Below are 18,024 nucleotides of genomic sequence, written 5' to 3' on the forward strand. Positions count from 1 at the left end.
TCTTATATCATACAGTTTTTCAACCATTTCATATAGGTGTCAGAGAGCCAGCAACATTTTTATTGCACCACAATCAGCTTTGATGTTGATTTCCGGCCAGTGAAAAAGTCCCTCCAGTGAGCTCTGCAGAGAACAGGCCATTTCTGTGTCTGCACAATGAGCTGTCTCCACACCACGAAATATGGGGGCTCCAAACGCAGACTCACAAGTTCCATAAAAATATATATATATATTTTTCTGTTTAATAGTCCAGGGGGTAAGAATCCAAAACGGGAGCAGAGAAAACAAAAAAAAAAGTAAACTAGCGCCCAGGAGTGAAAGAACGACGAGACGAGCAGAAACAGACAACAGAGGGAGAGGGAGGCTTAAATACACGGGGAAGGCAGGGAGACCACAGGTGCTGCACATCGCTGCTGAGCAGAGGAAGAAGACGACAGGATAATTGAAAACGTGAGATGAAAAAACAACAGTGGAGTTGCAGACATAGAGATCTCACATTCTCAGGCCACGTTTCCACGTACCTGGGTATTTAAAAAAAAAAAAAAAACTGGCACTAGGCACTAAAATGACGCCATAGAAATGTCACAGTTTTCCGTATTATACGCATACATATATTATGTATTCATTATATCGGATCTTTGTAAGGGGGGTCAGAGGGAGAATCCACTACGAGAAAGTGGTCGTTTCCCTCTATGATGTCATGAACGGAAAATCTCTGAATTGCCCGTAGAATGTTAGCTAATATAGAAGAATATATAGGCATATATAAACACAAAAGGTGATCCAACAGCTGGGCTTGGGGAGCTTGCATGCTCTCTCTATGCATTCATGAGGATTCTGTGGTTACTGCAGTCAATTATAAGCCGTTAACCTTTATATCATTATATGAGTTGGTTAAGAACCTCTGGCTCACCGTGAAGGAAATCACTGGTGTTTGGTATTTACTGATCTTTAGCCAGAACAAACATCAATTTAGTTCAACAAGGTAAAGCTCCATCATGAGAATCAAAGTAAAAGAGCCACATGGAGAATCACAGGTCAAGTTTAATCAGGAGCTTTACAGCCCGCTATAACTCTGAGTTATCCAGGTGCTGCAGGAAAAGTAGCTGCTTATCAGGTTTTACTGCCACGGTGGGGCTTTATGAGCCGTTTCTGACACAGTTTGACCTTTTTCACTGACCGGAGCACCCTCATCTCTACGCTTATCATCGTCTTTAAACACACGATCACTGCTGACTATAAACCAACTTGAATTACTTTATGCACCACGTTAAAGAGTGGAATCAATGTCGTTTAGTGTGTTGAGGTGGGCCAATAGTGTACAAACCACAGCAATGTCAATACATAAAATATTTTCATAAACCAGGAGATGATTTCTGCAAACATTCATAGTCACTGGAAATTAATCTTTCTGGCAACAGTGATCACCTAAATTATTATTCATCCTCCTGTCCTTTTTTTTTTTTTAAAAAGACAAAAATATAGGAATCTCATTGTTATTATCTGGTTTTGCACAGCAGTCATCCACTGCCTCAAACCATCAGATGGAAAAGAATCACAGCTGCTACAAACTCACAATGGCCTTCAGGGCATTCTTCATAAATGAATATGCAATTGTACCATCGTCGTGTTAAAATTGCCCCGTCATCCTGTTGGTGGAGTGTGTTGACGTCAGGTTTCTAAGAGGACACAGGCATGTGGGGGAGCTGAGCGGGAGGGCAGGGCAGGGCAGGGCAAGGCAGGGCAGGGCAGGGCCGGGCTGAGGTGGAGTGTGAAGGAGTAAACGCATGCCAAGTCAAATAAAACAAAACTCCCGGCAACGGCACAGTCTCTGGCGGGCTGCTCAAGCACCTGGAAGAAAGACACATCAACACACACACACACACACACACACACACACACACACACACACACACACACACACACACACACACACACACACACACACACACACACACACACACACACACACACACACACACACACACACACTGTTTACACAGCGTCGGCAGCACTCTAGACGGCAGCTCGATCCTGCTAGAAATAAAACAACCTGCCTGCAAATCAGCCAACTTTTAACCACAGTCATGTGAGAAAACAGAATATGAGCTTATACCCTTTTCAACTTCAAACTCTGACACAGCAGGTGAAAATCACATTAGAATCAGCACTGGTTCACCGCGGCACGGCGAGATCGTTGCAGAATAGAAGCATCGATGAGGCCGTGGTCAGTTGGGTGCGTCCACACAGGGAGCAGTCGTGTTAAACTGGTACATTAGAGCAGGAAGGTGTGTCCGGCTTCTGAAGGTTATGTAAAGAACTTGACTCTCTTTGTTGCTGCTTCGTGGAATCTCCATTCAGACAGGGTGTTTAGTTTGGATCAAGTGAAAAGCTGTGTCTTGACAACCTCAGTCATTGCTGACGGTATTAATTAAGGCATTAGAGTAAAACAAACACTGGTTATTCTGTTGATGCCTGAGGGAAAGGCTATGATAAGGCCAGAGGCCATTTACAGGGCAACACTTTTAAGGTGTATTTTCATTACAGTGACGTATTGCCTTTTTATCTTTCTGACAGTATGGATTAAACACGTGAAGAATAAAAGAAACTTAACATGCAATCAGGGACACTCTGCTAGTAAAGCCTGCTGAGCTTCATGAAGTTCAGTCAAGCAGTGGAAACAGACGAGGATGTGTTCAGCTGATGGAGCAAGTTGTCTCACAAACTGAAGGAGGGTTGATGGCGTGTGAGTGTGAGCGAACGGGTGAATAACCCATCATGTGTTCTGACTGCTCTATAAAAGTCAATTTACAATTTCTTAGAAAAGAACTGTAGGTGCAAGCCGCCAGACGTGTGACTAATGACACAGCTCCAGACATGAAGAAAGACAGCTTTTTAAACGTGTTATTTCAGCAGGGGAACTTAACACAGATCTCAGCGCACTTTTCTCTCTTCTCGCTGGATGCCGAGGCTCCTCCTCTTGTTATCTACATAGCTATTAAATACTGGTTTATGAGTTGTTTTGCATGTTCACTACTTAACTGGATAAGTGCAGGGGTGCCGCAAACTTTTTAATCCGGCTTCCAAGATAGAAAGATTCTGTCACGAATCCGTCCTGCAGACTGCCGGACGATACAGCCTGTTACTGCGCATGCGCACCTCTCCCCCTCCCTCCGCTCAATAACACTTGTAAACAAACATGGCGCCCCGTAGTGGTATGACTCGTAGTCCATTTTCTAGTTTTATCGTCCATATCAGTAGTTTTATAGTTGAGACTCACCCCGATAGCATCCGATGCGTCATCAGTCCATACGGCTGTCAGGTGCTCTCCAATTTCTTCACGTTTATAGCGTGTTGTTCTCTGCACACGTCTGTGGGGTTTCATTACAAAAGCTAGCAACAGCGCCCTCCCGTGGCCCGGCAGACTAATTACATCGTTGCTGCAGCACACACCTTTGTTTTAAACGGATTCGGTGTCGTCACATGAAACGTTGTAGTGTAAATGGGGCCTTAAATTGTCAAAAATCTAAGTTTTTCATGAACAATATTTCAGGAAGATTGTTACAATATGGTGGACTGACAGTAACATAAACACACTTTAGTTTATTTTTTTTACTTTGACACACACCCAACTAACATAATAATGACACTCCTCACTGCCATTTTCTTTAGTTATTATGACCATGAAGCTTCCAGATGAGTAGGCGTCTCCAACCTGAGCAGCTGGTTATCTGAAAGGTGCATTTAGAGAACTTAACACAGTTATAGGAATGCAAAGAAATACGGATTTTGCTGGGAGCGCCCTGCAATTCTATACCCGTCACCTTGAGCTGGATTTCGAAGAAACTCAAAGAGCAAAGGAGGTGAAAGACGAGAAGTCAACAGAAGGACACGCGTGCACACGACAACTCCGAGGAGACATCCCGAGCCCAATACTAGCCTAATACGCAAACCACATATGATTCTTAATGTGACAAACTATACATAGCTTCACTGTGACAAACATTATCTCAAGTTTGTGGTCAGGCTTGCTTCTCCTGTTATGTATACACACTTACAGTAAATGTATGCAGCGAGAGACACAACGTGTCCAGACCTGCCTTTTCTTCAAACTCAGAAGGAGTTTCTGCAGACAAATACATGTCTGACTGTTAAATGCTGTGTTTTCCCATATGCTTGAAACCTTATATCAGGCCCACAAGCATTCAGAGTGACTGACATGTTTAGACAGGAGGTGGCACAATGTTAACAGTTCGACACCTGACGCAAGGGAGTTTACTGTACACATACACAAACACACACACATACACAAAGAAAGAAGGAACTCCAGATGTGCTGTAAGAAAATGAAATATATTTTGAAGAACAGAATAACCATAATAAGTAAATAATCAACAACACAGAAAACGTGCAAAGAGAATAGGGAGTAAAAGTAAAAAAAAAAAAAAAAAAAAATCTTTACAGTGTGAATCAACAGATTTGTTGCAGTCAAAAGTGCACAAGGACACAAACACGCAGTAACATTCAAAGGTTCACATACAAACACAGCGAGCTGCAGCTCGGCTCGAAGGAATTCAGTGTGTTCAGTACAGTAAATGGTTTATAGCTGACGGATTGTCTCAAGAGCAAACGTTTTCTCTTTGAAGCTTCAGACCAAAGTGTGTTTTGGAGTCATTCAAAGAAGTCGATCCCTACGAGTCAGAAATTGGGACCGCTATCACCTCCAACACTCCAACACATGTACAGATGAATCAGCGACGTGTTCAAAGGCGGACAAACAGGATGTGAAATGGACTGGATTTATTGTGTTGCTCTTCCTGTGAGCCAACTTGACTAAATGAAGTTTAAAATGCAAGAGGTCCGGAAACTAAACCACGGAAGACTGTGGAAATGAGGAGGAAGAATCAAAAATAAATGGTTCATCTCTGACCTCTGAATATGAGCACCGTCATCCGAGACCAAAGATCATTTAGCTCTTAAGTCTCATGAGAGGAAAAACCAACAAAAAAAACAACAACATCCCTTCATCTTGCTTCTTTGTTACACGTCACTAACCTCTCTCTTCTTCGGGATGTTTCTAGGTTTGTTATTTGTGCTATGTAACAGAGATCAATACTATGATTCACAATACTGTCAAGTGGAGCGTTTGTTCCAGGAGCCTGTTGCGCTCTCATGAGAAGAAAGCTCAACCCATTTAGCCTTGTTCCACTCCATATCCAAACTGTCGGGGATTTTCAATTTTGAAGCGACAGAAGCCAAATTCTATCAAACTGAAGGGGATAAAAAAAAAAGAAAGAAAAAAAAAGTGCTTTTATTTCTCTGCCTTTCGCCACCCATTACAAGTTTTGGTTATACTCTTCTCTTTCATCTGCTTGACATCCACTCATATTTGTCTTCCCTCTTCTCATTAAACCATCCGGGAGGAGAAATGACCATTTTACCGACCATCACCTCCGGTGCTTTTCAGAACACGCTCCTCCTGCGTGCAACCTGACCATTTGGAAAATTACAAGACGCAGTTACACACTCTTTGGGAGGAGCAGCGGCTGCGGCAGAGAGTCCACAGTCTGGTTGTCCAGCGTCTCTTTGGCTTCCGGCTGTGATGCTGCTGCTGCGCGTCTCTCTGAGGGCGGAGTGAGCGCGTCTCCATCAGGGGCGCTGTGAATGCCGTAGCCGGTCAGGAGGCCCTGAAGGTGCAGAATTGTGGTCGACAGCAGCTTCTTCTCCTCCTCCAGGGAAGAAACCTGCTCTTTCAGCCGACCCTCCGACTGGACTAAGGCCTCGACTTGACCCTCCAAGCTGCACACCCGAGCGTGGGACACCTGGGACGGGAGCGGGGAGGGATAGATCGTGAGCCAAGTGCAAGAGGAGGCAACGTGTATTTGTCTGTGTTCTTATGTGCACCTGCAACTCCTCAAGTAAATCCAGGTTCTGCTGCCGGAGGCTCTGGTTGTTTCTTTCCAGCTGTGCAGCTCGCTGATGCTGGTTGAGGGTCGGAGGCGTTTCCAGTAACTCGTCCTGCAGCACGTGGTACTCCACCTCATAGGCCTGCAGTTGTTTGGACACGTCCATCTCGCATACCTACAAGAGAACGCACACAATATACTGAAAATGTGCACCAAAAAAAAATAAAATTAAAAAATTGAACAAGATGTGATCCACTGTGTGAAAAACTGCTTTCAATTCATCGATATTTTGTTTTATGGGCCATTTTAGGTTAAGAGAGTATATACTTTTATTGCTTTAATATAGAAATGTGCAGAAGTGGATGTGAATCATGTCATAAGTGACACGCATCCAGCTGACCGCCGTCCTCTTCTTTCTGATGTCACTGCTCTGCTTGGCAGAAAGTAAACAACGGAGGCTTGTGTTGGACTTGAGGCTCCACACATCCTGTGTGTACACTCCCAATTTCATTTTTCTCTATAGTGATGAAACTGTGAGTCACGCCTTAGCTCACACACACACACACAGACACACATGCACACGCGCACACACAAACACACACACACACACACACACACCCTGAGCTGGAAAAGTGGCCCTGGAGGGAAAGTACCGGCAAACCGCCCATTTGCAGTTTCATGCAAATTATAAGAAGAATGCATGCCTTCTTAAGAATAGCACACCTGCATGACATCTCTGAACAAGATCGACTCGTCACACACCCGTCAATCTCAACACAACCTCCATTTCATTACTGGTACTGAAAAGAAGCGCAGTCATTGCGTGTATTTTATCCAAGGAAACTCGTACTTTGGCAAATGTTCGTTATTGGAGTGATTTGACAGGTGACCCCGATGTAATTGGCACGCAGTAGATCTTCAAACACTGACTCATGAAAGTAAAGGTTAAAACATTTCCTTCACACCCGTCGGCTGTTGTTGTCACTGCTGTAAAAACAGGGTGTGGATGTTGCCGATGGTCTCTGCCGTTCTACAGATATTATTATTCCTTCATTGTCCTGCTGTCACCATGAAGTCACGACAATGTTTCTACGCAGTCTTTGGTCTAATGACTGCGTAGAAACTGGTCTAATGACTGCGTAGAAACTGGTCTAAACTGGTCTAATGACAAAGAATAAACTAAAACAGAAAAACAACACAATTACCACTCATTTCCACACATTTCCGTAACTGCAAGATGTCAACAAACCTGGGGAAATGTGGCAAAATTTTAATGTTGGAAATACGTATTTGCACGAGTGTAATGACGAATTTCTTTCAGAAAGGTATTGACAATAAACAACTAAAATTGTGTCCTAAATGTTTAATTTTTCCTGTGTGGATTCTGGTGGAGCAACTGTGATACAGTCCATTAATAATACCGCAATTACCTTCATTTTCTCCTTTACTTCAGAGTTGAGCAGTCCAGTGAATATATCTTAGTTGCGCGGTTGATTTTTCTAACCTGGTTAATGGTTTTTTCCATCTGCACCAGGCCCAGGTTGGGCAGCGTGGTCTTGATGAAGTCCACGATCGACTCCAGGCTCTCGTGCTGCAGGATCAGCGGCTTGTGGCTCCCCAGCAGGCTCAAGGCAACTTTGAAGATGACCTCTGACCCTTGCAGGAACAACATATCTGTCAAAAGGCAAATAGATGAGGGTTATAGGAGGAGACGGGAGAGAAAAAAAATTTATGTAACAAAAGAACAGGAGGATAACTAAGGACTGATGTCACAGCTTTTGTTTAATGATGTATTGTGACATGATGACAGGTGCTGACAGGAAAGTGTAACGTTTTGAGACTTAAATGCTTTAATGCTTGAAACATGGCTTGACGTCAACAAAAAAGAAAAGTTAAACAAACAAATATAGGTCGTGGTGAATCTGGAATAGGCGGGGAAGGTGTGTGCGTGTGTGTGTGTGTGTGTGTACTTTGAATACACGAGGGTGTGGTGAGGGTTTGGCTGGATAGCATGAGATCACACAGAAGATTAAGGAGTAAGAGCTGAGGTGTGGAGGCCCACGTACAATATCAAAGACTTAACTGCACGCACGCATGCACGCACGCACGCACGCACGCACAGTTATGCTCAGGTAAGCACGAGGAGCCAGTGAGTCTGGTTCAGCGACTGAGCACCGTATGAGAAATAAACCATGAAAACAACACAAAGGCTGGAATGAGGGACAGTAAGCAAAGACGTTAAAAAAAAAAAAAGGAGAAAAAAAGTGTCGGTATGATGGTATTGGAGCAAATTCTAAAACAAGAGATTGTAACGAATAAAATGTTCAATGTGTCTGTGTGTACATGACATACAATAGTGCGTTTTACTCCAAAAGAACTCTGGTTCGAGTTTCATCGTCATTATAACCACCATCTCCTCCGTACATCATTCTCACTTATATATGTTTTGGCTACAATATCAGATTTTTCTCTTGCTCCACCACTCTCCTCCCTGCACCTCAACTCTCACTGTAAGATTTGACTGCATATACCGTATTTTCCGCCCTATAAGGCGCACCGGTGTATAAGGCGCACCTACATCAATTGACATAATTCATAACTTCATTCATATATAAGGCGCATGGAGTAGACCAGTGGTCAGCAACCTTTACAGCTCAAAGCTATTAGGTTACATTTTCCACTGATTCTAACACCCAGAGAGGTGCACACACTTTAATTTGATAGTCCTACCTGCAGCCTATGCCAGGAGGACACTACACACAAAACCTTATTCACTACTGGTTGACAACTTACAACTACCGGTAATAATAATAATAATAATAATAAACTAAACTACATGAACTAAGCAACAAAAACACAACACAACACAATTATTACCGACACCATAAACCAAATATAACCCCCAATAATTGCATTTAAAACACCACAAACAGCTGCAATGAATTATGGGAGTTTCTATCGGCTGCACTGAGGAGCTCAGGTTGAATTTGTTGGAGGTTATTGTGGGTCGTTGTTGGGCTTGGTGTTGATTGTGTTTATGTGTTTTTGTTCCCCAGTTTAGGGAGTAATTATTTCATCTAGTTTATTTTGGTTTGTTAGAATGTTGGTGTGCAACCATGAGTGATTAAGGTGTTGTGTGGAGTGTGGTCCGCTCTGAAGATCCGGTTGCAAATTTAGAGTTGTCAAAATAAAAGCTTCTGGTTGTTCAGCTGTGAAATAGCAGTCTTGAGTAGAACAATCGTCCATATATAAGGCGCACCGGGCTATAAGGCGCACTGGCAGCTTTTGAGAAAATTTGAGGTATTTAGGTGCGCCTTATAGGGCGGAAAATACGGTACTATAAGTTAGGAGCGGAGATAATGAAAATAAAATCTCTGTAAATGGCCAAACACCCGCACGTCGCAAGAAAAAGTGAGCCGACGAGGTGATTAAACCTGAGATGTAGGACTGGAGACGTCTCAGAAGCTTACCGAAGACTCTGGCCACAAAGCCCAGGGGGAAGTGTGAGGCGAAGGCAGTGAGGAACCATGGGGTGGCGTACAAGCTCGGCCCAATCTCCTGCCGCTCCAGGTGGCTGTAAAGATCTCTGTGGTAGTCATGGAGCAGCCGCGACAGCTGGTACATCTGAATCTGACATGTGAACAAGAAGAAATGGGAATTTTGTTTTAATGAGAAACAAGTTTGCATCCGCTCGTGTTCTCGACCAGCCAAAGAGCCGCATTTGGCCAACGCAGGAGAAACGACGAGGTTTATGCAAAACAGGTTACTCGTTTATCACTTGGCTCCCACATCTAAACGGAAAATCAGTTACAAACAGGTTCACATGCGTGGCCAATTTTAGAAACCCTTGAAATAGCGAGTGTTGGTGTGGAAAGGAGGAGTTGAGGACAACATTAAGCACATCTCGGAGAACCTAAACAACAGCTCAATGGAAACAGCAGTAAGCAAACGTCTATGAAAACAGTAAACGACAAGGTTCTGTCTCTTTTATTTGTAAATGTTCAGATTCTTTAATTGGTGGTTGGTGTGAATGTTTGTTTTGGACAGTTGCTGTTTCTACACCCACTTTTCCTGACGTCTCCAAAAACCTTCATTACTTTGTGATCGTATTCAGCAGAACAAAATTCTTTGTTTCAGTCCATCACCATTGAAGTACTACGTAAATAAATCGCTGCGCATGCGTGCGTTACCTGCAGCATAATCATGTCAGGCCTGTATTGCTTCCGGAGCCCGACATCATACATTAGAAACTTGAGCATGTTGAAGGCGTCTTCTTCCCCCATGTGTAAAAGCAGCACTCCGGCAATGAAGGACAGGCCCTGGCAGTACCCCACCTACAACAGAAACGATAACCTAAACCCGAAAACTGTGATGTTCACGAGACAAGATGCACTAAACCTGAAGGACAGATGGTGCGTGAGGTGAAGAGACGCAAACAAGATGACAGATATGAGAGCCAGAGGTACAGACGAAAAAGCGATCACCTCAGGGTCGAGCAGGGAGTAGGCTTTCAGGATATTATAGAGAGAGAGCTGCCCGGCTCCGAGCTGGGCTTGGAAATAAGGATGAGTGGGAAAAGTGCGACCTGCAACAGAAAAAGAAAAAAAAAAAAAAGTAAAAACATTTCCACTATTTACATTTTCTTTTTAAGTCAAGCATGGCTTCTATTTTGACGTGCGAGACCACCATGATGTATATCTCAGAATTGAAAACATTGTTTCAACAAAATTGACTCGTGTGACTTGGTCTGACATGCTGCTTCAAAAAAAACCACAAAAAAAACAACTCGTGTGACCTTAGACTCATCAACTCATATCACGGCTTCTGGGAGTCTTCACATGTTTCAACGAAGCAGACTCGCTGGCAGACTTCGCCTCAGGATGCAAGACTTCACACTATGTCACTCAAGTCAGGGAGGAGCGCAGAGCGTGTATCCAAAAACACACACACACATGAATGCAGCTTCATGTCAAAACGGCATTCTCTGCTTCAGAAGCTTAACATGTAATGGGGGATGGGACACACACCGTTCAAAAAAAATGACAAGATAATGAGGACTGGGCTCAGTAAAAGATCGTTCTTACCGAGAGTCTTCTAAGTGGCAGGTGTGTGTGTGCGTGTGTGTGTGTGTGTGTGTGTGTTCCGGGACTGGGGGCTTCTTGACTTAGAGAGTGAGGTTTTAGGAAATACAATGAGAACCGTGCGAGTGTGTATGCAAAGAATGTGCTGCAGGGGCTTCACGCTTATCAATAAATCCCTCCCTCGCCTGGAGGAAAAGGTCTGTGTGCACGTCTTCTGTATGTGTATGCACTATCAACGTGTAATTAAGACGTGCACCTTCACTTTGTACACGCAATTTATTCAACTTTTAGAAAAAGAACCTTTTTGCATATAGCAACTGTTTGATGTACAAATGATCTTTTAATTCAAACCCGTGCAGCTTGAGTATTGTAAATACTGTGTATGTTGAAAAAAAAAAAAACCTTCATATTATGTAAGCAAACTGTCACTATACAAGCCGTTACTCTGCACTATTTGAAGTACAGCGAATAACATAATAGGCAGATGAAAGATGCGGGGTCAAACACAAGAACACGGGCGGGTAAGCGCTCATGGGGTTAGATGTGCGGGTGGATGTGTGTCTGTATGCACGTGGGTGTTATATGGGTGTGGTGGAGGTAGTGAGTGTGTGTGTGTGGGTTTTTGGGTGGGAGGTGTTGGGAACATTTCAGGCCGTGCGGCGGAAAACAGTTTTGACAGAAATGATCGAATGTACGTTGAACGAAATTGAAGCCGCTTTGAGTTTTTAAGACACTTTTACACGGCTCCTCGCGAAGGCGCTCAACTTCAATTGGGAGCAATTTGAGGTTAAGTGACTTGTTCGAAGAACGCTTCAACGTATAGACACGGTGAGACGGGGGCTCCAATCGGTAAAGTGGTGATCACAAGACGACCTGTTCTATCAGTGTGTGCGAATTACCCAGATCAATGAGGATGGCGTGTTGCTGCGAGGTGAGCTGTTTCAGTAGTTCTTTGTAAGGTGCGTGGTTGGAGGGAGGACGCGAGGGGACGGTCTGTCGCAGCAAGTACTGCTCGGAGAGAAACTTCCAGATCTCACCCCGATGCTGCCTCGGGACACCTGTCAGAAATGACCGCAGGACGAAGTGAATTAGAGTGAACATGGCACGACACGTACACAAAACAGGCGAATATCAATCATTCTCGATCAGGGGTGTCCAACTCCGGTCCTCGAGGGCCCCTGTCCCGCAGGGTTTAGCTCTCTCCCAGCTGCAACACACCTGATTGCAATGAGAGGCTGGCTTTTTCACAATCTTGGTGATGACATCATCATTAGGTTCAGGTGAGGGAGAGAGAGCTAAAACATGCAGGACAGGGGCCCCTCCAGGACCGGAGTTGGACACCCCTGATCTCGATGGGCTGACAATATATCGTCATTGCAGTTAGTACAATCCATATTCAGTGTCGCGTGTTAGCATTCACATCTGTAGCTGAAATGCGATCTGAGCAGCTTCACATGAGTAGTGGTTTGTTAAAAAAAAAAGAAAAAAACATGAGACAGCTCAGATTTTACATAGGAAAGCAGCATATTCACTGGTTGTCTGGATGTTGAAAAGATAACTTCCTTTATGGGTTAGGAATAAGGAGCATATGGTAATGAGCTTCAAAAGGCTTTAGCTCCATTTCCATGGGATACGTTTAGCAACTTCTCAGTTAATTACTGAGTGACATCAGTTTTGTCCTTATTCAACTCTTCACCAGAAGAAAAAAAAACTGGTACTGCATAATGTTTAACTTGTCCTTTATGGACATAGATGTCTTAATGTGAGGACCATTGATGTGGAATTTATTGGATGAGCTGGTTCCTGTCCTACTTTCACTGCGATCCAAGGATTGCATTGGTTATACTGTGGATTTTCTGTGCGTATACATGTTGTTGGACTTTAGATCCATTTTTGTTTGAGGGAAGAGAGCCCAGGAGATAACCTTCCTGTTCCCCGTGCAGAACATGCTGATACTAGAAAATGGACACAAGAGAAAGTGCTGACAATGAGAACCAGACCAGGGGGAAAATGTTGAAGGGAGAATTTGGGGAAAAATTGTTAAAACAAAAAACGTCACAGAGGCTAACTAACAATTAAAAAAAAGTAAACTTAAGATTTCTTTTTCAGTTCTTGTGCTGGAGGCCAATGTTTACAGATACCTGCTCATTTAAAAGAAAAACGCTCAAACACTTCCGTGAAGCACTTGATATGCTCATTTGTGGAACATGATAAATACCTTGTGCAACTGCAGCATGGATGGTCTCGGAGTCAAACTTGACCTTTGCTCTCCCGTGAGTTCCCAGCATTTTCTCCCACACCAGAGTGACCTCCTTCAGACATGGAGTGATTTCCTCATAGTCCAACTTAAGACGCTTGTTCTGCAGATTGCTTGCCGAGTCTGCGAAGGAAACAGACAACAAGCGTAAGCACTGTGACAACTCCGGTGGCCTTTTGTGTTCCTCTTTACTTCACACGTCGATGGAGCTGTTTCCAGGGCACTCACAATATGAGTGTCAAGTCCAATCGTGAACCTTCATTGTGTCTGAAAGCACAGTCGTTCGTGTGGGGGCAGTGGTGCTCCTATGAGCTCTGTTAGTGTGTCTCAATCATCCACCTCCACCGTCTCCATGCTTCAAATGGATGACTCATTATCGGGCCTCTGCATAGCTTGATGGCCACCCATTCATTTGAAACAGGTGTTGGAGAAGGGAGTTACGCAAAACACAAAGGGTAGTGGTAGTGGAGGAGATGAAACACAAAAATGGTTCTTTAATTTGGCTTGACTCTTTAAAAAAAAAAACAACAAACACCTAAATGCTTAACTGATATAGACCAAAGCCAGATCAGAAAATTGAATAATGTGCTTATCCACTGACCATTGCTAAAACGTTTAGTAAAATGTCCATAGTACATTTTATTTATCTATCACACAATTTTATTTACCATATACAATACTCTGCATCTTGGAAAAATATAGATCTCCTATTACTCTCCACTGAGAGGAACTCGTTGAGGGTGTCCAAGTATGTACCGTATTTTCTGGACGATTGAGCGCACCTGAATCTGAGCTGCACCCACAAAATGTATAAAGAAAATAGAAAGTACGAATAAAAGCCACGCTTGACAATGAGCCGTGGGTGTCCTCGTTGTAACAGGGCAGGAATTTCCCTGCGGGAACATGGGGATTGCTCATATTTTCATTAATTCCCGCAAATCTGTCTTTGATAGTGTCGGAAATTCCTGCACACAGCACTGTGTGTGTGTGTGTGTGTTGTTCGTCCGCTGCGGAGAAGCCGACAGAGAGAGGGAGAGAGAGAGAAATACACAAAGACCGAGGGTTTTATCTCTGTTGATAAAGTATTTTATCAGTTATTTGCTGATTGTGACTCTGAGGAGGGAGATTTCTCAGCCACAGAGTCCAGCAGGGCGGCTTTACGTGATGCACCTAAACGCATCACTCACCGCTATCAGCTGCTGGATTTCCGGACAATGGAAAGCAGCACAAGATGAGGTCACGAAGAGCAGAAATGTCACTTTTAGGCAAATTTTGGAGAAGCAGAGGCTCAAAACAGAATGCATCTAAATGTGAAAGTAGAATCTGGCGGCGTGAAGACGGTGAACCCGTAAAAATCCTAAAGTTAGCCGCGTCATTGCATAGGCCGTAGGGTTCAAAGCGGTGATAGCCCAGAAATGACGGTAACTGAAATAGAAATAAAATAAAATAGAATTAAATGAATAGCCCATACATTTGACACACTGTCTATTGATGACAAAATATGCTTGTAACCAAATAAACATACGATTTGCACAGAACTTTGGTCGAAGTAAACAAGAGTTTTGAAGAAATTCCCATAACAAATATGGAAAAAAAAAACAAAAAAAAAAACATCTGTGGCCTGTTGACTTTCGAGAAGCAAAACCAATGTTGACAACATCAAGTTTCCAATCACAAAACTGTGTAAAATATTTTTTTATTGCACAATCAGATGCACTGACGAAACCTTTACTTATATTGGGCCACAAATCGAAGAAAAAGCAAAAACACACATTCTGCCAAACAAGTTGATACCAGAAAACAAAGGAGGTGAGAACACACCCTGCACCCCTCAACTGTTCCTCTTGGTGTGACAACACCCTTCCTCTCTCCCTGCTCTATATCTATTAACCCACAACTGTTCTTCAGTCTCCCTTTTTTCGCCCAAACCTCAACTCTTCCATCTCAGTAAATTTCACGTTTGTCTCCTATGTGAACCGCACTACCTCTCCCTGCTTCCCCTTGTGGACGACCCCACCCTTTTCCGCTCATGTGTGGTGTCCACCCAGTGACCAGCTGCAACGTGGACACGTTTGGGAGAGTGATATCATTATTGCGGGACAGGACAGGACCAAATCCCACCCCGCCCTCAGGAAGCAGGAAACCATTTGTAGGACAGAACCAGAGATTCATTCTGAATCTTGTTGCTGAAGTAAAAAATTTTTTTTTGCTAAAAGCAGATGATTAGAACCCCCTTCAAATAGACAAATGTGGAATATGCTTAATATTTTTGGAAGCTTATTCTTCACAGTTTAAAACCACACATTGAATGGAGGCCGTATCGACTACTTTTCATAAAATGCTGCAGACAATGGCAACCGCATTCAAGAAAGTTGCAGGAGCAACCTGGAAGGCGAAACCGAGTAACGGGGGGAGAAAACTCGGGCGAAGCAGATCGCCGACACACCCAGTGTAAGAATAGATGCCGTCGGTGAGACAGTGGCTGCGCTCCTTATCAACTGTCTGGAGCGAGCAGAGTCTCGTCCATCAGGACCTGCTCGTTGGCGGCAACCCAGCTCGCGCCGAGTTTCTCAAACTTCTCCTCACGTCCCAGTCTCCGTTTCTCTCCCATTCTTTTGCTGGCGGAGCGCTCCACCCTTAATAACACACAACAGGATAGGACACCCCACCCTGGACACACACGCACGCGCACACACACACACACACGATCCATGAAGTCGCCAGCGGTGGGAGAGATAAACAGATTGAAAGAGAGACAGGGAGTTTAGCTCCACCCGGGCAAGTAACGGACAGACAAGGTGGAGCGCACCCTGTGGGAGGAATAAAACACAATTACACCATAACCACACGTTAAGGCCTCGACATGCAAGAGATGTGCATGTTGACGTGGTTACCATGATCACGGCGAGATTGTGCATGTCGGCTTGCTGACTGGACTTGATTTTTTTTTTTTTAAACAAACTTGACCTACAATCTGTTGCCAGCCACACCCTGTTATATATGCAATAATTGCAATCTGTGTGATTGGGTGGTACGCTGCACTGTGTGTTAAGTAACCATCTGAATATTGTTGAGGCGGCCAACGGTGTGATGCACAGCTAGTTGTATGTGGGTACAAGCCAACTGGGTCAGGGTGATACACATACCAGTAAACAGAGATACGCGCGCACACACACAGTAATGTTTCGTAACGAGTTCACTCAATTTTTTCCTGAAAGGAAGAAGAGTGGCTGTGAACTCCACAACGAATCCCGTGTGAACTCACATCTGGAAAAAGGCAAGTTGCCAGAGATGTCTTGTAATGTCATGTAGTCCCACCCACTGACAAACGATAGATACCACTTTGAAATGAAACAACGGTGGCTGCATGCCATCAGGCTGACAGATGACAAATGAAGTGAATTCAGGCACGGTACTATACATCATATCATGTGAATCTAAAATGGGACGATGAGCGAACGACATGCAGCTTTTTATTCAAATCATTTTTTTTGGTTTTTGCCCCAAAGGAGACAAATAGGTGAAGCTTCTCTGTCTTTAATAACCAGGCATGAAAACTATGTTATTCACTCAACAGGATTCACTGCGCGTTGCAGCTCACCTTGTAGCTTTTGGTTCTCCCTCTCCATTCGTTGCAGAAGGATCTGCTGTATGATTGCTTTCCTCCACAGCTCTCTGAGCTCCTCTTTGCTCCTCTTCTTCCTCTCCTCAGGGACAGCTCTCATTGATGAATCCCCGCCTCCTCCACCCACCACCTGGCCGACGCACATTCGACCCCCCTCGAGACAAGCATCCCCCAGCTCTGAAAGACAGATTATCAGCACAGGGGGAAAACACATGATGCCACATTGAAAGCTCGAGGTGAGCATATAATTCTTTCTTATTTGGTACAAACCCATGAAATGTGGAAACGATAACAGTTGTAGATAACCGATGCAACTTTCTTTTCTTTTCTTTACGTTTCTGTCACATAAAAGATCAACTATTTCCCCTCAGCAATTTGAGGATTTGTTCTGCATTAACGAGGCATGTGTGCTCTCATGACTAACACAAAAAAAAGTAAGTGGTGACATTTACAGTGGTGGTATGAAAAACAATGAGTCAGCATTATATTATTTGAATTTGTTTACTTTGTATATATAGGTGAGAAGAACACAACAGCGGAGAAAACGCCTATAGTTTACCAAGCTGCCATTTCTCTGGTAATTTCCCATTTGTGCAAAATAGAATAAATCTAAACATAGATGTATTTGACAAAGTTGAGTGCAAAACACACACATAAAGTTAAAATAATGTGTTTGTGTAACTCCACCCAAAAGTACAGGGTGGATCCCAAACCTCAAAATACTCTGTGTTGTTTGGAGAAAAGACACACCAACTGTCTTTATATAATTTGCTTTGCTTTTAGTTTTTAAGAGCGTCATGATTGTGATCAATTTGAGGTGCAGGCCCACACGGAAAGTGACACACACCTTGGTTCAGGTATGACATTTTGATGTCTATTTTTCCAAAAAACAAAGAAAAAAAAGAAAACATCTATGCAATGCTGCGAAGACAAACCTATGTGATGTACTTCATCGCACACAAATGCACACAACACACAATGACAATGGTGTGCTTTGTGCGAGACGGGGGTTAACCTTTACGTGCTGTATTGCCTTTTGTGTCTGAGTCAGACGGTTTCCAAGACATGCTACAACCAGCAGGGTGACTATACAAACGTTGGCCTCTTCAGTTTTGAGAAGAGCAAAGACAAACCAGACGTAAAGTGTGCCACAGAC

At 43.7% G+C, this 18,024-nt stretch overlaps 1 protein-coding gene across 4 annotated transcripts in view; it reads right to left on the reverse strand.

Moving 5' to 3' along the window:
* Positions 1–4,333: 4,333 nt before the first annotated feature.
* The window catches only part of tbc1d1 (TBC1 (tre-2/USP6, BUB2, cdc16) domain family, member 1), a 41,890-nt gene continuing 28,199 nt past the window's right edge, over positions 4,334–18,024 (reverse strand). For all 4 annotated transcript variants that reach the window (XM_080518063.1, XM_080518062.1, XM_080518064.1 and 1 more), the window contains 9 exons: positions 16,845–17,045; positions 13,205–13,366; positions 11,886–12,044; positions 10,390–10,490; positions 10,096–10,239; positions 9,376–9,535; positions 7,410–7,579; positions 5,904–6,080; positions 4,334–5,821 (listed from right to left, as the gene is read on the reverse strand). In XM_080518063.1, the coding sequence (XP_080374189.1) occupies positions 5,519–5,821; positions 5,904–6,080; positions 7,410–7,579; positions 9,376–9,535; positions 10,096–10,239; positions 10,390–10,490; positions 11,886–12,044; positions 13,205–13,366; positions 16,845–17,045 (1,577 nt within the window). In that variant the 3' untranslated portion in view covers positions 4,334–5,518. The remainder of the gene's footprint in view (positions 5,822–5,903; positions 6,081–7,409; positions 7,580–9,375; positions 9,536–10,095; positions 10,240–10,389; positions 10,491–11,885; positions 12,045–13,204; positions 13,367–16,844; positions 17,046–18,024) is intronic.

The sequence above is a fragment of the Blennius ocellaris genome (genome assembly GCF_963422515.1).
Source record: "Blennius ocellaris genome assembly, chromosome: 3".
Taxonomy (NCBI): domain Eukaryota; kingdom Metazoa; phylum Chordata; class Actinopteri; order Blenniiformes; family Blenniidae; genus Blennius; species Blennius ocellaris.